General features: G+C 41.9%; 1 protein-coding gene across 2 annotated transcripts in view; it reads left to right on the top strand.

Annotated features, from left to right (window-relative positions):
• The first annotated feature begins 846 nt into the window (after positions 1-846).
• LOC109398423 (transmembrane protein fend) overlaps positions 847-18,766 on the top strand; it is a 711,615-nt gene continuing 693,695 nt past the window's right edge. For both annotated transcript variants that reach the window (XR_009996118.1, XM_062845064.1), the window contains exon 1: positions 847-2,421. Coding sequence is in view for 1 of the 2 variants with exons in the window: in XM_062845064.1 (XP_062701048.1) it covers positions 2,089-2,421 (333 nt within the window). In the remaining variant the exon portion in view is untranslated. The remainder of the gene's footprint in view (positions 2,422-18,766) is intronic.

The following is an 18,766-nucleotide window of genomic DNA, read 5'->3' as shown; positions in this document are numbered from 1 at the left end:
AGACCTCGCCAACCCACTTCTTGTGAAGGGGTTAGCCTCGCCATTACTGATCGATTTTGTTTATTTAAATGTTTATTAACGCAGAAAGGGACGAAATACTGTGGTGGCATCCAGGTATCTCACAGGCTGAGCGTCGCCCTCAAGCGACGCCACTCTCAAGTGAAACATATCATTGATTAAAACTCTGTCTGATGATCGCACGGTATGCACTGTTCATCCATCCACAAGATTGTAACAAAAAATACACCTGTTCTCCACGCCAAAGCCTAGCATTTGACGATCTGCATTTCGCCGTTTTCTTTGTTCCTTTCCCAAGCCTAACTGATTAATGCAACGTATTTATATTAATACACCATGTTTATTGGTTCTTTTACTCTCTTTCTTCTTGAAGAACAGTAAGCAGAAACCACGAACGAAGAGAGAATCGAGTTTGCTATAAAAACGAATTCGAGCAGTTGAACAGCTAAAATCTCGAGTTCTTCATACACTTGCGTGATAATTTCGCTGTGTGTTGGTGAACACCACCACCACTGCGCCGTGGATTTTTTTCTCTCTTCTCTTCTTGCTCAATCGCCGTCGAGAGCAACTCTCCCAATCACAAAACGCACTCAATTTGGGGACTCGCATTCCTCTCTGTTTACTTCTTCGCCCCATCGAGCTCTGCATGAAGAACGCCATGATGCAAGTCCCTTGCTGCTCCCGTACTCTCTCACTCTTGCCCTCTTCGAGCACTCTCCAGTTCTCTTTCGGCGACCAAACGCTTCTCGCACTCTCCAGTATCCCGGCCCGCACCGCATCCCGCCACCGACCCAGTCCCGGGCAAACCCATCAGCTCCGGACTTGACTCGGAACCGACCGGACCGGGCCCGCACTCCACTCGCAGCACTATGCTGAAGCTGATGTTCGATGAATGCTCGCTCACAGGGCCTGGCTTTTGGCTCCCTTGCTGCTGCTGCTACTCAGTAGGAGCCTTTTCATGATGCGTTGTTCTCGACGACCAACGATGCTGCGGCAGAGCCAGCATGCTGCAGGACGACGACTCGACTCCATCCACACGGATGATGATGATGGCGCATGAGGCTGGGTGGTGGAGCTGTTTGCACGCCAAGCCACACCAACAAACACCGAACAGTCAGGCAGCCAGCCAGCCACCAGAACCTGCGAAAAAGGAACAAAATTCTCAGTTTGCACCGAATGGTTTTCTCAAGCGGACGCGAGAAACGGGGCGGTTTCGCTGGATTTTGCGATTTTGACGTTTGTTTCGTAGGGGTGGTGGAAAACGCGTTCTTTTTTGACTATTGAAACAAGCGACGGGCGAGTCCACCTGAAAGGATTTCGGAGATCGATAGAACAGGAGGGCCGTCGATAATTGGGCCGAGGTTGAATGGTTCGAGAAGCGGTTGTATCCGAGTAAACAATAGGATGGTCGAGGAAGTGTTCGCGGGTCAAACGTAGTGTTCAGAAGAACGTTGCACGGAGCCGTCGGTCATATGAATTAATAAATTATTACGGAGCAGAACCTCCGCGAGACGTGCTGTCCTGGCGGTGAGGTTCGTAGTCGTGTTTTCTGCCGTGTCGTGTCCCCTCCAGTTGTTCGGTCGTCGTCCGGGCCCGGAGGGACGGTGGAGTGCGGGAGCTCGCGAATGCAAGAAGAACGGCAAAGAAAAAGATAAATAAAGTGATCTGGAAGCAGGGAAGCGATCCGGTCTGCGCGCGGCGGAGCTCCGGCGAAGAATCAGAATTCATAAAAGGGAAGAAGAGCAAGAAGCATGAAAAATGATGCAATTATATAATTAAGAAGTTTGAAATATTTTCGTCTGTGTGTGATGTGAGAGCAACGGCTACGGCAGAGGTCTCCGCGAGGCTGTTCCCTTCCTCTGTTCCTGCCAGGAGTATATTATTATTTTTCACGGTCTCTCAGGTTTCGCGAGTGTGTCCCGTCTACCTACATCGAAGTCGCGAAGGAGAAAAATTCTCAGCGATTAAGATCGATATCGCACACCGCGCGAGCAGCGAAGAAGACTCAAGGAGACAGACAACCCACGTGGAGGTCAGCGCGGTTCAGCAGCAGCAGCAGCAACAGCAACGATGGGGCCAATCAAGTTCAACCTGTCAGTTGCCTCGGCGGCCACCGCCGCCGGCTTGATGGTTTGTTTACTGACAACGGCCACATTGGTCACAGTGGGTCACGCAGCAATAGCGACCGCAGCAGATGGCAGTGACGCTGGTCAAGCAACGCCGAATGCAGCGATAGTGAATAGAAAGGTGACAGCTGATGGCGGCGACGGCAGCAACAGTGGTCATCGAGATGATGAGGAATTGCCAGCGATGTCAAAGCCGACGGCGGCGGTGGTGGTAGCGGAGGAAAGGGAACCGTCGGCATCGGCGGCGGAATCATGCCGGGAGGCCTGCTCGAAAAAGGTAGGATTATTGAGCGGATTATGTTCGTTATAAATGGTTAACAATCACTATAATGGGTCACCATTACAAAATTTCATGGTTCAGCTTTAGGGGTACATGTGATAAGAATGGATTTAGGTCAATTTTTGAGCGTGGGTTTCACGTTCTTAATTCTTTCGCTGGAATATTATTTACAGCAGCCTTAACAGACTGCCTCAAACTATGCAGTTAGTCATGTGTTATTATTTTGATTTGATTTGATTTCATTGGAAGTAAGCAATGGCCCCTGGAAGTGTATTCCGTTCGAATGCTTTTCACAAGGACGTTAAGACTTCTCTTATTTTAATAAATAAGTACGTTTATTTTTTGTGAAACATTTGATTTATGATAATAGGCAGTCAACAATATTACACCACAAAACGATTCTGTCACATTCGCCCGAAAACCATTCGCCCGAATGTCAAACGCCCGAATTCCATTCGCCCGAATAGACCATTCGCCCGAAAAGGTCATTCGCCCGAAAAGACCATTCGCCCGAATGACCATTCACCCGAAAAGACCATTCGCCCGAAAGTCATCCGCCAGAACGATTCCATGCAATTTCTTAGAACAAGTTTTATTTCTGGTTTGCCATGATAAAAGTTTAAGGTCAGACGTATGGTGTATTTAGTATCCGACCAATCGCAAGAACAGCTGGACTAGCGCCAATAATAATCATGTTAGCTTAGGTTGAAAGAACGGCCTATGTTTTGAGGAAGGCCAAATTGCTTGTGAAAATATTACATAATAGGACATTAATTGTTATAGCACTGTTGATCGAAAGAATAAAGACAAAACTTCAGTACAGAGTAGTCAACACTTTTAAGTTAATAGTGTTCACGACTGATGTACTCGGAATAACTACGTTGCCATTCTTATATAAACAAGCTTTTCTTTTGAAACCATGATTGGAATCCAGAATTTCAAAAGGTACATGTACATATAACGTTACGGTTCCCTACAACAGAACAACTTAAAAGAACAGCTCATGATTGAAAGAAGGGCAAATTTCTGGTAAAACATGACACCACATTGAATTTAATTCCCTTGGAGGTGAAACTAGAAAGAAAAGCCTATTAACCAAAGAGGGACAATTCCAATCAATGTTTCAACAGTTATATTGCCAAAAATGTCTGTAACTCTTTCATCAGACTGTGTTCAAAGAAAGCAAAACCCTCTGATGAAAATGATTGCAGTTACTTTAAGTTATATTGGCATTCAGAAATACGCGTGGACGACGCCTAAATTGATTTTAGAAAAGTGTTTTAAAGATTATTATGGTTTTCGGGCAAATGGTCCTTCGGGCGAATGGTCTTTTCGGGCGAATGGTATTTCGAGCGAATGATCTTTTCGGGTGAATGGTCTTTCCGGGCGAATGACTTTCGGGTGTTTGTTACATTCGGGCATCTGTCATTCGGGCATTTGGAATTCAAGCGAATGGTTTTCGGGCGAATGTGACAGAACCCCACAATACATCCTCGGTCACGCCTAGTGTTCGCAACATCACATTCTACCTGATATACTCATCTTACCCGCTGTGCTTCTGCGCTCCTCGTATGTTACCGGGTTATTGTCCAGCATTTCTTGCAACGTGCCCCATCAACCGTATTCTTCCGGTTTGGTCGTCATTTAGATGCTGGAACCGCCTAGCCGTGTTTGGTACCGACTAGCAGCATGTACTTTATTTCTGACACATTATCCACAGGTCTGACTTTTCCTGATTCGTGTTTCGGTTGGATGTCAAGCTCTTTCTCATTCCAAATGTTTTGGGCGATAATATCCATGTTATTCGCAAATCATTGTGTGCTTTCAATTGGATCAATTGGATTTCATGTAAACTGTACTCCGGTATATGAACTCGGCTGCTCTCATTCCTTCTTCTATGATGATATTGAAAGGCAAGAATAAGAGTTCGTCAGCTTGTCGCAGTCTCCGGCGAAATTCGCATCAAGCGGGTAGTTCACCCGTAACCTTGACGCAGTTTTGCACACCAGCTATCGTTGCTTTGACCAGTATGGTCAGCGTTCCAGAAAATTCGTTTTCGTCCATAATGTACCATAGCTTTGTCCGATCGATGCTGTCGTATGCTGCCTTAAAGTCGATAAACGGGTGATGCGTTGGGACCTAGTACTGATACTTCTGGAGGGGCGTACTGATACGGCAAGGTGGAGATCTGGTTCATCATCGATTTGTTGAAAACTGGAATTCTAGACAACATTTTGAACGAAATTCTGAAACAAGATAGTTGCAAATACACCGATTCGCAATGTACATCGACGCACTTTTGGCTCTGCTGTCCAAACTTCTGCGAAACGTCCCCACGGAAATGATGATTAACCAGTTGGTTCTCCTAGAAAGCTGGGTTTCTGGAACTGATGGCCAAAGTACTAGTTCGGCTGATATTACTGCAATCCTAGAACGTGCTGATGAAAACACTTTCTGACTCTACTTGTCAGGAGTCAGGTGCACAAACACCTGATGAGTAAGTTGATAAAATGGTTAAGAACTCGGATTTTGACGACTACGCAGTCTTGTTAAATCAAAACGAGTTGTTATCTAACCCGACGTTTCGACACTTTGGATGGTGTCTTCTTCAGGGGAAAGATACGTATATCGTCTTTCCCCTGAAGAAGATACCATCAAAAGTATCGAAACGTCGGGTTAGATAACAACTCGTTTTGATTTAACAAGACTGCGTAGCCGTCAAAATCCGAGTTGCACAGAATACAGTCGATTCTCCTCCATCTATGGTTAAGAACTTTTAACTCGTGGAAAGGATTAAAAAAAATCACATTTGTCTGTCAACTGCTGAAGAATTCCAAGGTGGAGTTCTTTACCCACGACATACTCAGCGAGAGGCCGTTCAAGGCGGTCATCAGGGACATCAACCCCACCGAAATCGAGGAGGAGCTTCGAAGCCGGTACAAACTGACCCCAACGGCCGTCCACCGGATCAAGCGGAGGGACGAATCGATGAAAACGTACCAAGACTGTCTTTTTCTTGTCCTTAGTGTAAGCGCTATCGTGGCGGACGCCTCAACGCCACGCAGTACCGAAGATGCCTAAACTTTAGCCATGGAACTCAGAATTGCCACCTTCATCCTCGGTGCAGTAACTGCGCCGACAAACACATCACGTCAGACTGCTCTCTGGGCGGAGCTGCAGTCGATGAAGCGGTGTTATTCAAGTGCGCATACTTCGCATACTTGCGCCCATCACTGACGTTCTTCTGTAAAGTGGCGTAAGCGACATTGACAATTTTGGTACATATTTGGTTATTATGCATTAAAATCTTGGTCGTTCTCAATGTTTCTTCCATAGATGCTAGATTACCACTGGAGCTTGCATGCTAATATAGCAGACCTACCGCAGTTTTATAAGACGTTGAAATTCGAAATGGCGCTTACATCACTTTGCAGAATTACGGTAGATCAGAGTTCCGACCGACCGTGTCCGTAACGAGAGGAATTGAAACAGATTCGCAAACAAGCTTCCTCATCAAACCAACCAGGACGGAAGAAGAAGAAGGGCCCGGTCTCTGCGCAGAAGATTTTCCGCCGCTGAATTTCAGTCCGGCTCAAGCATCCCGTCCACAAGCGACACCAACCTGGTCACCAAGCGAGGCAAATCACGAGCCTTTGTTCTCGGACGAAGAACTTGTCATCCTGGTCACGGAGGTGCGCATGATCAAGCGTTCTTGCAGGACTCGTTCTGAACAGCTTCGTGCTTAGGGAAGCCGCTAACCGTCGCCACATGGAACGCGTGCTCTCTACGAGCAAAGCAATATGAGCTTATCAACAGACTCGACATCGATGTGTGGGCCTTTTCTTACACGAACCAGCTCCTGTCCATCCGGACGAACCAACCTTTTTCTTCCGGGCTTTGGACTTTTCCTGTCAAATTTCAACCTCCCCAAGCCACTTAACGAATTCAGCTCGGATCACCAACTGGTGGTGGCTGAAGTCATGGCTAACGCAAATTCGGCACCAACGTAAGAGTGAAAGGACTCCCGCAATGCAAACTGGGTGGTCTTTGCTCGAATGGTGAACCGAAACGTCCCGGAACCCACCGCTCGACGCCGTGGAGGACATCGACCGAGCCCTGGAGGTACTACAACGGGTCATATCCGTGGCTGACGAGGCGTTCGGCGAGTTCCTGTTAGGGGTAAGTTTGTCGTTATTGATGTTCACACCAAACTATTAATTCGACTGCGAAACATCCGTACACGCTAACTCTAGAAGACGGGTGATCTGAACAGGAAAAATGAGATGGCCGATCTGAATAGGCAGATCGCTTCCAGAATGATCACACTCCGTAACAAAAACTTTGAACGTGTTATCAAAAATCTCGACGATCGTTCCAGACCATTCTGGAAGGTAGCTAAGGTCATGAGATCCCATCACAAACCAGTCCCTCCTCTGAAGGTCAGAGAGTCTATAGTCAGTTAAATTAGTCTATGGTGAATCTTTGCTGATTACCCCAACTAAAAAAGCTAACGCGATTGGTGACCATACTGCCTCATCACATCTGTTGGGTTCAACTCGAGAATCAGGTTGAGCAATGCGTTAACGACATTGTTGTATTGTTCCATCTGAAAATAGGTTAACTCCTCAGTAAACTTGCGCAGCGCTGAAACACGCTAAGAACATGAAGGGTCCCGGGTTTGACGGCATCCTCAACCTCATCCTCAAAAGGCTCAACAACTAAGTCTTTGAGCTTTTGAATGCTGCCTTCAACAGGTGCTTGGAATTGTACTAATTTTTCAAATTCCTGGTAGACAGTCAAGACCATCCCGATCCGCAAACCCGGGAAGGACTCCACAGCGTTATCGTCCAATCAGCCTCCTTTCAACGCTGAGTAAGTTGCTTGAGAAACTCATCCTCAATCGCCTTAACAAATTTATCGAGGAAATACCGCAGCTCCGGTGTGGGACTCATGCGCGAAAACTCACCGGAACAAATAATACATAGCACAAAACCGTGTCCTAAGAAAGATCCTAGATCGTCCTTATGACATTAGGATAACGTACCTCTATGAAGAGGCAAATCTCCTTATTTATAAACGAAAAGATGAAAAATGAACATTTGTATCATTTATAAGGCAAACATGTAAATCCATATACGAGAAACAGAAATAAATGATCATTCGAAACATCAGCCAAAATGGCCTATTAAATGAGCCAAGGTATCGGCCTAGCATTGGCGTAGCTACGGGGGTTCCCGGGGTGCCTGGCACCCCCTAGAATTTTTCCTTGACAGTTACCTAAAATAGAAAACTGCACACAATAACTCAAATATTAATTAAGGGCGCATTCGAACAAAGCTAGCAAATAATTACAGGTTATCACAGATTATCACTTATGTATTATAAGTGGTACACAAATTGATTTGGGCAGGCAAACTTGTCTTGTCCGCCAGCTAAGAGTTGTGTGCTTAGCTGGTAGTGCAGCCTGGGCGGCACTGTTGTCCTTTCAAACAGCGTCTGTTCTGGCATCCAGCGGCTGAGTATAAAATACTTCTCCAACAATCCGAAATAAAAAAAAACGTTACAGAAACCGAAAATGAAAGATTACGAACTGATTCAACGACAACGACTTTTGGCGCGAAACAACGGACAAAAATTGGAACTTGGAATGTATTAACCCTAGCCCAGCAGAGTAAACATACAGAAAGAGTCAATGAGGCATGCCGTATGAAACTTGAGATCCTAGGACTGAGCGAAGTCCGTTGGTCGAACTTTGGAGAACATAGATTGGCGTCGGGTCGAATCCTGCTATACTCTGGCCTACGAGGTGAACATGCTCCTCGCTACCGTGGAATTGGTTTCCTGCTCAGCGCTCACGCCCACACTGCGCTCATGAAGTAGGAACCTATCAATGAGTGGATAATTGTAGCCAGATTCAGAACACGGGTTCGAAACCTTACTATGATCCAATGTTACGCGCGAACCGATGCTACCGAATTTCAAGATAAAGAGAACTTTTTACAGGCAACTGAATGCTGTCGTGGACAAGATTCCGAAAGGTGATATCAAGATCCTCATGGGCAACTTCAACGCGAAGGTTGGTTCCGACAACTCGGACTATGAGCACGTCATGGGACGCCATGGTCTCGGAGAAATGAGCGAACACGGAAAGCTGTTTGCAGAGTTTTGTGGCAACAATAACATGGTAATTGGGGGATCGCGCTTTCCTCATAGACCAGTGCACAAAGTGACATGGGTTTACCGTGATGGCGTCACGGAAAATCAAATCGACCACATCTGCTTCAGTCGAAAATAGAGACGGAGCCTTCTTGATGTGTGGAACACACGTTGTGCCGGCATTGCGTCCGACCATCATCTCCTAAGGCGCTGTCCATAAACTACGTAGACTCAGTTTTGGCAATCTCAGACCCTTCTCCCCCCTCGTAGGCTTTCGTCCATACAAAATTATCGAAATTTGTAAGGACCGTAGACTTTGGCCAGACCCCCCCGTCCCCCTCTCAGAGTCTACGTAGTTTATGGACAGGCCCGATCCGAGCGAGATCCGGCGAGATCCGAGTGCGCATTGCTAGGATCCATCGACAGGAGGAGAAAATCGGACGCCGGTTCAACACACGCCGACTGGAAGACGCTACAGTGAAAAGGTCCTTCGTCGAGGAGCTAGAGAACCGTGCTGCGAATATTCGAGAAGGTGGAAGCGGAGAAGATCAATGGAGCGCCATCAAAAACGCGTTCATCGCCACCTCCGGCGAGAATAATTTGAGTGAGCTACGCATCTTGAGAATGCAGTGGATCAGAGATGATACCGCAGATAAAGGAGCCAAGGAACGCCCCAGGCGCGACAGAGTGAGCGAAAACACGAGGAGCCAAAGCCGTAGCCCGTCAGCGCTATTCGGCTCTCTAGAAGGAAGTGAAACGCTCATGTTGTCGGGACAAAAGAGCGTGGGTGAACTCCCTAGCCGACGAAGGCAAGAAAGCCGCAAACACAGACGACATCCGTCTCCTCTAACATGTCTCACGTCGCCTTATAGGGACCAAGATGAATGCTACGATGCCCGTGAAAGACACGTCTGGACAGTTACTGACCGATCCGGCTGACCAGTTGGAATGTTGTTTCGAGCACTTTGGAAACCTTTTTCAAGTGTCGACCACGCCATCACCACCTCAGCATGATCCGCCAAGGGTTCGACGCATTACCCGTGTCAACACCGAAGCTCCATTAGTGCAGGAGATAAAAACAGCCATCCGTAGCATGAAATCGAACAGGCCCCAGGGGTCGATCGCATATCAGCTGAAGATGGTCAAAGCTGACCCCGTAGTATCCGCACAACTACTGCATCAATTATTCTGCAACATATGGAAACCGCGACATTTCCGGCCGACTGGATGCAAAGCGTCTTGGTAAAGGTACTCAAGAAGGATGACCTGGCTGTATGCGATAATAGGCGGGGCATCATGTTACTGTGTATCGTTCTCAAAGTCCTCTGCAAAGTGAGCCTTAAACCGGATACAGGTGATAATTGACGCAACTCTCCGACGGCAGCAAGCAGGACTCCGTGCCGGACGATCCTGTGTGGACATTGTCACGCTCCGTATCATCTTGGCGCAAATCAATGAATTCAAAGAATCTCTCTACCTGGTGTTCATTGATTACGAAAAATCTTCGATCGTCTCAATCACGAAAACATATCGGGAGCTCTTAGGCGAAAGGGCGCCCCTAATAAAATCATCGGCCTCATTGAAGCACAGTACAAGGCATTGTCGTGCAGAGTACTTCACAATGGTGTCTTGTTTGATCCCATCCGGTTCGTTGCTGGAGTGAGGCAAGGATGTCTACTATCACCGCTACTGTTCCTCATCATAATCGATGAGACACTCGTAGGTGCGATTGATTGCGAACCAAACCGTGGGTTACTGTGGCAGCCCAAGCTTATGTTAAATAGAATGATGATTCATATTGATGAAAATTCTATTTTTGCCAATGAGCAGTTCGGAGTCCGCCATGGACATTCGACTACTCATCAACTTTCACGGGTAACGAATTTCATTCGTTCCAATAAATCTGAAGGTTACTCCACTGGTGTAGCACTTCTTAACATAGAAAAAGCATTCAATAGTGTTTGGCACGAAGGCTTGATCGTAAAATTGAAAAATTTTAATTTTCCACTATATATTATTAAAATTATTCAAAACTATTTATCGGATCGAACACTTTAGGTAAACTATCAAAATTCCAAGTCTGATAGATTACCTGTAAGAGCTGATGTTCCACAAGGCAGCATACTGGGACTAATCTTATACAATATTTTTACCTCCGACTTACCTGATTTGTCACAGGGATGTCAAAAATCGTTATTTGCAGATGACACAGGTATCTCAGCCAAGGGGCGGAGTTTGCGTGTCATTTGTAGTAGATTGCAAAAAAGTTTAGATATTTTTTCTTCTTATTTGCAAAAATGGAAAATTTCTCCAAATGCTTCCAAAACTCAACTTATCATATTCCCACATAAGCCAAGAGCTCTTTATTTGAAACCCACAAGTAGACATGTTGTCACTATGAGGGGAACTCCAATAAATTGGTCGGACGAAGTTAAGTATCTAGGGCTCTTACTAGATAAAAACTTAACTTTTAAAAACCACATAGAAAGTATTCAAACTAAGTGCAATAAATACATTAAGTGTTTATACCCACTTATTAATAGAAAATCAAAACTTTGTCGCAAAAAACAAATTTTTGATTTATTAACAAATTTTCAGACCGGCCATGTTGTACGCTGTCCCAATATGATCGAGCTGTTTCAATACCAGAAAGAAGCAACTTCAGCGGATTCAATATAAAATTTTGAAAATGATTCTGAAGTTGCCTCCCTGGTATAGCACTAATGAGTTGCATCAAATTTCTAATATTGAAACATTGGAACAGATGTTAAAAAAAGTTGTATTTCTGTTTAAAGTTAAAAAGTTAAAGAAAAATGTATTTCTGACACGCAGGTGAAAAATAAATCCAGCAAAAAATCTTAACTGCTTCTGCAAATGAAATGTAATATGTTATTAATAAGTATTGATAATAACTTTAATTTATTTTATCAAATTAGGATGATAATGTGTTATAATACACAGTACACCTAGATTAAGATGAAGAATGTAAAAATTGATTGAGATACTAATAAAGATTATTAAAAAAAAACTGTGGCAGCCCAGGAGCACCTAGATGACATCGAACTGGCTGATGACGTTGCTCTCCTAGCTCAACCGCGCTCTGATATGCAGAGCAAGCTCGATGATCTTCAGCAGCAGGTCTTATCATAAACGTCAACGTCAATAAGACCAAATCGTTGGATGTAAACACGGTCAACCCTTCCAGCTTTACGTTAACTGGGCAATCAGTGGAGAATGTTGAAAGCTTCTAATATCTAGGCGGCCGATGGCGGCACCATGATCGACATAGGTGCACAGATTAAAAAGGCGATGGCTGATTTTGCGAGTTTAAGAACTGTATGGAAAAACAACCAGATTAGTCGATTCATCAAAATCCGAATTTTCAACTCGAACGTGAAATCTGTACTGCTAAACGTCAATAAAACCTGATGTGTATCAGTGGAGAACACTCAACGGCTGCAGGTCTTCATCAATAGATGCCTGCGGTATATAATTCGTGCATGATGGCCTCACCATCGGATCTCCAACGTGGAGCTCCACCGTCGATGTCATCAAAAGCCGATAGCGACAGAAATTTGGGAAGCGAAATTGGTGGTGGGTCGGCCACAATCTACGTAGGGGTGGCACCAAAATCTGCAAGCAAGCGTTAGATTGGAACCCATCAAGACATCGCAGCAGATGCAGACCCAGAGGCGCATGGCGGCGCAGCCTCAACAACAAAATCAAGCAAGTCGACAGAAATGTGACCTGGCCACAGGTCAAGGCGATGCGATGACTGGCAATCGCCCAGGATGGAGATCTTTCAATTCGGCCCTCTGCACCACCGTGGGTGCCCAGGACTGAAAGTAGTAAGCAGTAAAACCGTAAGCTCAACTTTAACAATCATCATTTGATAACAAATCTGCTGACACTGACTAGTGCAGGTTATACACCCCCAAATCACGTCGCCTCACCACTTTTCTTCCAGTGAGAATTCATTCCACATATCAATAATAGCTTCATTCCACTGATGATCCACTTCAAGTGTGACACTCGTGCATCAACGTCTCTCTGTTCTCCAAAGACGACGCTAACCAAAACGAGTCAATTTTCTTTTCGTGACAAATTCCAGCTGCACATGCACCACACTCCTTCGAATGGCCTTTTTTATCGATCTCCAGAAGAGAGCCAATTCGGTCCACACTGAAGAAGACTGCAAGGAATCGATGTTGCAATATAAGCTAGAGCTGCTTGACACTAGTGTCATTGGGTGGTCCGGTCAGACTATGCTAGCCAGCTAACCAGCCAACCAGTGCTAATATTAGCTTCTTTTCTTTGGTCAATTGGTTCGAATTTGATTGAGAGTGGCAATGACTGTCAGCGTTGTCTGTCGTGTTATAATGAGGCACTACTATGTAGTCGGACATGTGTCCTGATTGATTTGTGGTTAATCACGACTCGTTCAAGTGTGCTACTAAACGTGTGTGTAAACACATCACATTAGAAAAAAAAAAGTGGAACACGTTTAGCATTCGAACTTAGACGTAGTACAATGTCAAGGTTAGAAATAATTATCACGTTTGGAGCTACAGTAGCATTTGAAGCATTTATCGTTTGACTGACAGGAACACTGTTTCGAGTTGCTTTGTTGTTTAAAAACAACATTTATGTTTTGTTTGGCATATAAAGACAGTAGCGGAGGTTAACGTTTCGACTTCCGACTTCAAAAAAAGCTTAGCTTAGCTCGGACTGACTGCACTTGCCAATGGTTGCTCCTTGCGATTGGTATGATCAATTGCACTGAAATCTAGATTAATAAGGACTGAGAGGATGAAAATAACGGTCCACTAATTCTTAAAGTGCAATTTAAAGAATTACAGAAAATTATAGGAATGATGGCATATTTTCCAGCGATTCCTTCAGGAATTCCTCCAGAAATTCTATCAAAAATTTTCAAGCATTCCTTCAACATTTTATTTTTCAGGGATCCATATAAAGGAGTTTATTAAAGAAATATTTCGTTGAATGCTTTTAAAAAACCTCCTATGAACTGCTTTAAAAATTCATCTGGAGTTAATATCAGATTTCTTAAGAAATTCCTTTGCAGATTTTCTAAAATTTTCTCGAGGGACTCCTTGAGAAAACTATTCATAAGTCTCCCCAGGAATGCTTCCATGAATTCATTCAGAATATCATCCACTACTACTGTTTTTTTTTGGAATTTACTTTACAAATTATTTCACCAGGGTTTCTTTAACCCTAAAAGGGATACCTGGGGTCCATTGGACCCCAGGCGCCTTTCAGAGCTCGTCTTTGATGGAACACACTCAGCGAGGTGACGAAACTGAGGCCATGAAGGTATCCCTTTTAGGGTTAAGAAATATTTACTAAGTATTTTTACAAAGTCTTTCTGGAATTCTTTTATAAAGTATTTCATAGATTTCTTACGAAATTCCTCCGAAGTTTACTTTTCCAGAAATTTCTCGATAATATTCTTCAAGGAGACTCTTATAAAACCTTCCAGAGATTCATTTACATTTCAAATTACTCCAGAAACTCCTCTCCAGATTTATACAAAATTTCTCCAGGAACTCCTTATGGCGGAAACATCGAGCCAAGCTGTATTTGTGTTTCCTGGCTTTGCTATTTGGCTATTATTAACAGGCGGATTATCCAAAACAGGTGCATTTGTTATTATAATTTCTAGATTTGTGCTCTTAAAAACGTGGGTGGGTGTTAATGTCCCAATAGGGGTTGCCATTTGTGTATTCTTTAAAGTTTCGTCTCAAACAACCTGTATATATATTTCTCTAGAGATTGTTCCAGAAATTTCTGCCATTTTTCCTCTAGGCAACAATCATTGTACTTCATTCCCCAAAAAATCCTCCATGGATCGTTTCAGAAAATTTTCCAGCGATTTAAATTAAAATCCAGGATTTTTACTTTTTCCAAAGTTTTAAAGCAAGCGACTGTCACGCCGAGAACCCGGGATCGAATCTCACTCCCGACATACTTACAAAAAAGTGAATCCTTCCTTCGGGAAGGGAAATAAGGCGTGGGTCCCGAGATGTACTAGCTTAGGGCTAAAATCTCGTTAATACAGATAAAAATAAAAATCCAGCAATTTCTTTAAATTTTGCTTCCACAGATTACTTCAGGAATTCATTTATAATTTCCACCTAGATTGTTAGCAGGGTTTTCTTCCAGGCTTTCTAAAGAATCTACATGATTTCTATCGTAGTTTAACGATAAATTCCGCGATAAAGATCGAGGAATCCTCTTCAACTCCATATCCGGTAAGGAATAGTTGTTTATATTCCGTCGTGACAAGCGCACTACATATAAGTGATCACATCAATGTTTTATGGAAAGAAATCGATCGATACTAACCTTATTATTTTTCAATTTCCTCACTTTTTGAGACAAACAATGTAGCCATGATATGCCAATGATGTTCAGCAGCCCTTTTGGGAATTGCATTTAAAGTGTCTTAGGGAATTTATCCAGAAAACCCTCTTCGAATGCATAAAAAAGTTCCTCTTGGTTTTTCTTAAAAAGTTTTTTTTCGGGAATTTATGCAGGAGTTTTTCTGAGAATTTATGCTAGAGTTGTTCCTAGAATCCTTTAAAAACTCCTGAGGGAATTCGTCCCGTATAACTATAGAAATTTCTTAAACAGTTCATTCAGTAATATTTTCCGAAAATCCACCGGTATGGTGCTTGCAGATTCTATCCCGTGAATGCTTTCGGTAGTTTGAAAAGTCTCAAAGGGTATTTCTTCAGGAGATCCTCTAGGAGTTTTCTCTGAAATACCTTTTCAAGAGATCTGAGATTCCGGAGGCCCACTAGGATTTTCTTTTCAGGATTTCATCCGGAAATTCCTTCAATACTTCCTTCGAGTACTTCTGAGAATTCGTTCAAAAGATACACTATAAATTCCTTCTGGGGTTGCATCGAGAAATCCTTCAGAAATTTCCCCCGGAATTTGCTCATGAGCACGTCCGAAATTTTCCCTTGGCATTTCTCTAAGCATTTCTTCAGGAATTTATCGAGAACGTTTCTTCAAGAGTTTCTTCATGACCGCCTCTAAAAATTCCTTCAGAAGCAATATGGATTCTTCTCAGATTCCTGAGGAAATAAGTCTTGATATTCATTCAGAATAACATGGAGATTCTTCTGTAGGAGTTCCTTAGGAGTTTGTCATTTCGACTACTTTTTTTTTAAATACCTATTGCGATTTTATTAGAAAATATCTGGGAACTGCCTTCGGAAAAGTTTTAAGAATTACTCCAAAAAACAATTCTTCCGGAATGGATAATGTTAAACCATCATTAATGTATTCAGGCATTCGTCTAAACGATCAAGAATTCTAGGAAAAGTTTTCTGCAGGAATATTCCAAAAAGTTTTACAAAATATAACATTTTTTTAATTATACACAATTTCCTTGGAAAATTAATTCAGAAAATTCCGCATGAATTCTAGTCTAGTATTTTCGTAATAAACATCATGCCACTCTTAATAATATCAATTCAAGAAAAATTATTTCCAAGCAATTCTTCTGAAGTGTGGAAAAATTCCTTCAATATTTCCATTTGTAAGCCTTTATAAATTTCATCCAAAACTATTCAAAAAGGGTTTCCCGTTCAATTTCTTACAAAAATCCTCCTACAAACATTTTTCCTGCCGGGGCCCGTGGCGTAGTTGGTTAAGTGATTAAAAAAAACATTTTTCCTGTCATACATTAGTCTACTTATGCGATTTATACAGATTATTGGAGGCTCTCAGAGAGGCTATCAAAAAGTCGATGGTCTAAAAGTCTAGGTGCTCAACCTCAATATGAAAGATATGGCAAAAGGTTATTGCAACCATAACAAATTGCAAATGCTCCATAGAAAATCCAAAAGCGCTCCATAAAGAATGAACATATGTTCCATGAAAATGTGCAATGTTACCCATAAATAATTGGAAACGTTCCATACTTTATAAAAAATGCACCGGTAAAACATAACATTTTCTCATTAAAACTGAAATTTTGCGCCAATAAATAAAACTGAAATGCTCCATCACAAAATACAAATGCTCCATAGAAAAATGCAAATGCTCCATAAATAAGTCAAATTGTACCCATAGAAAATTGAATATTGCTCCATAGAAAAATTAAATTGCACCATAAAAAATTGAAATTGCACCATAGAAAAAACACAAATGCTCCATAACTATTATCAAACTGCACCACATAAAATACAATTTGCTCCATAAAAAATTGAAAATTATCCATAACTTTAAACATTTGCACCACTAGATCAGTGCAATGTAAAGCAATTCAGCCCTGTCGAATTAAATTATGATAATATGCTATCTATGGAAGATTTTCAGTTTTTCATGGAGCAATTCATGTTTTCTATGGTGAAGTTTGATAATACTTATGGAGAATTCTTTTATTTTCTATGCTGCAATTTCAGTTTTTTATGGTGCAATTTAGTTTTTCTATAAAGCAATATTCAATTTTCTATGGGTACAATTTGAATTGTTTATGGAGCATTTGCATTTTTCTATGGAGCAATTGTATTTTATTATGGAGCATTCCAGTTTTATTTATTGGTGCAAAATTTCAGTTTTAATGAGAAAATTTTATGTTTTACCGGTACATTTTTTATAAAGTATGGAACGTTTCTAATAATTTATGGGTAACATTGCACATTTTCATGGAACATATATTTATTCTTTATGGAGCGCTTTTTGATTTTCTATGGAGCGTTTCTATTTATTTATGGGTGCAATAAATAGGCTGCCGAAAGATATACATACTTGAAGCACATTTGTAGAATATTTCGATTCTCTAAAAAAATCATTTGGAGGTTTCGCCAGGGCGATTTTTGAAAAATGGTGAATTTTATTGAAAATTCCCAAAAAATATTGCTTTTTTTCAAACTCTTAATTCCTCCAATATTATTGTATTTTTCTATGGACCACGAGGTTTTTTGAAGGTTCTTGAAGCATTTTTGTAGAACATTTCGATTCTAAACAAAATCATTTGAAGATTCCGCCAAGACAATTTTTGAAAAGAGGCGAATTTGATTGATAATTCCTAGATGGAGTAGATGGAGTTTTTGGCAAATTTTGATAAAAAATGCTCAACAAAAAGCCAATATTAACAAAATGTTTTAAAAATCAATACCCTTTAAGAATGTCTAGAGGTACATGAAAAATGCAAAACAATATTTGAAAACAATTAGAAGTTAAATATTACAAAATAAATTTTTTTTTTTGGGAATTTAAACAAAAATCGTAATTTTTCATCAAATGCCCAGGAGAAATCTCAAAATGTTTTTGTTTTAGGAAACCGAAATGTTCTGCAAAATGCTTTAGCTTTCATTTTGCGGCTATGAACACTATGACTTTTCAACCATCGAGTTTTTTGAGAGAACCTACTCTCGGAGTATTAGTTTTTTTTTTTTTTAAATGGGATTCCTACAAGATTTATTCAAAATATTGTTTCTCAAATTTTCTTACTTTTCCCTACTCTGGCGATTTCATCGGATTGGCTTTCTTCGAAAAGTTTCTTTGGATATTTCACGAAGAATTGCTCTAAAGAGCTTTCCTAGAGTGTCTTTACACACCAAAAAAGCCCAGAAGAAATGTTAATCAGAATTCCTGGATAAACTGCGATTGGAGAAAATCCAGTCAGATCTTTGAGAAAAACAAATCAGGAAGAATCCAAGTTGAAATTACTGGAGGAAATGTAGATGGAAGTTTTGGAGAATTTTAAGGAATTTTCGGAGGAACTCCCGGAAGAAATCTCAGAGGACTTCCTGGAAAACTTCTTCCCAGTAGTTTCTCCCCTGAAAACCCGAAAATATTCTCAAAAAAACCACCTGGAAAAAAGTCCTGGAGGAACTTTTGGAAGCATTACCGGATGAACTCATGGACCATCGAAGAAACTCCCGACAATATTCATGGATGAATCCTTGGAAAAATGAAAACAAAAAGCAGCTGCATGGAATGATTCCATAAGGGAACTGTTCCAGAAGTTCCCTTATGGAAGCTGTTAAGAACAGTTCCATGAGAAACTTCAGAAAAAATTCCGCAGGAATTTAAGAAGAATTCTCAAAGGAGTTTCTTATAATTCCTAGAGGAACTTTTGCAAGAATTTTCCAAACAACTTTCGGAAATTCTTGGAGATACTCATCAAATAATTTACAGAGAC

This window comes from Aedes albopictus, chromosome 1 (assembly GCF_035046485.1).
Source record: "Aedes albopictus strain Foshan chromosome 1, AalbF5, whole genome shotgun sequence".
NCBI lineage: Eukaryota > Metazoa > Arthropoda > Insecta > Diptera > Culicidae > Aedes > Aedes albopictus.
The sequence above is the reverse complement of the archived record's forward strand: the minus strand, read 5'-3'. Positions and strand labels throughout refer to the sequence as shown.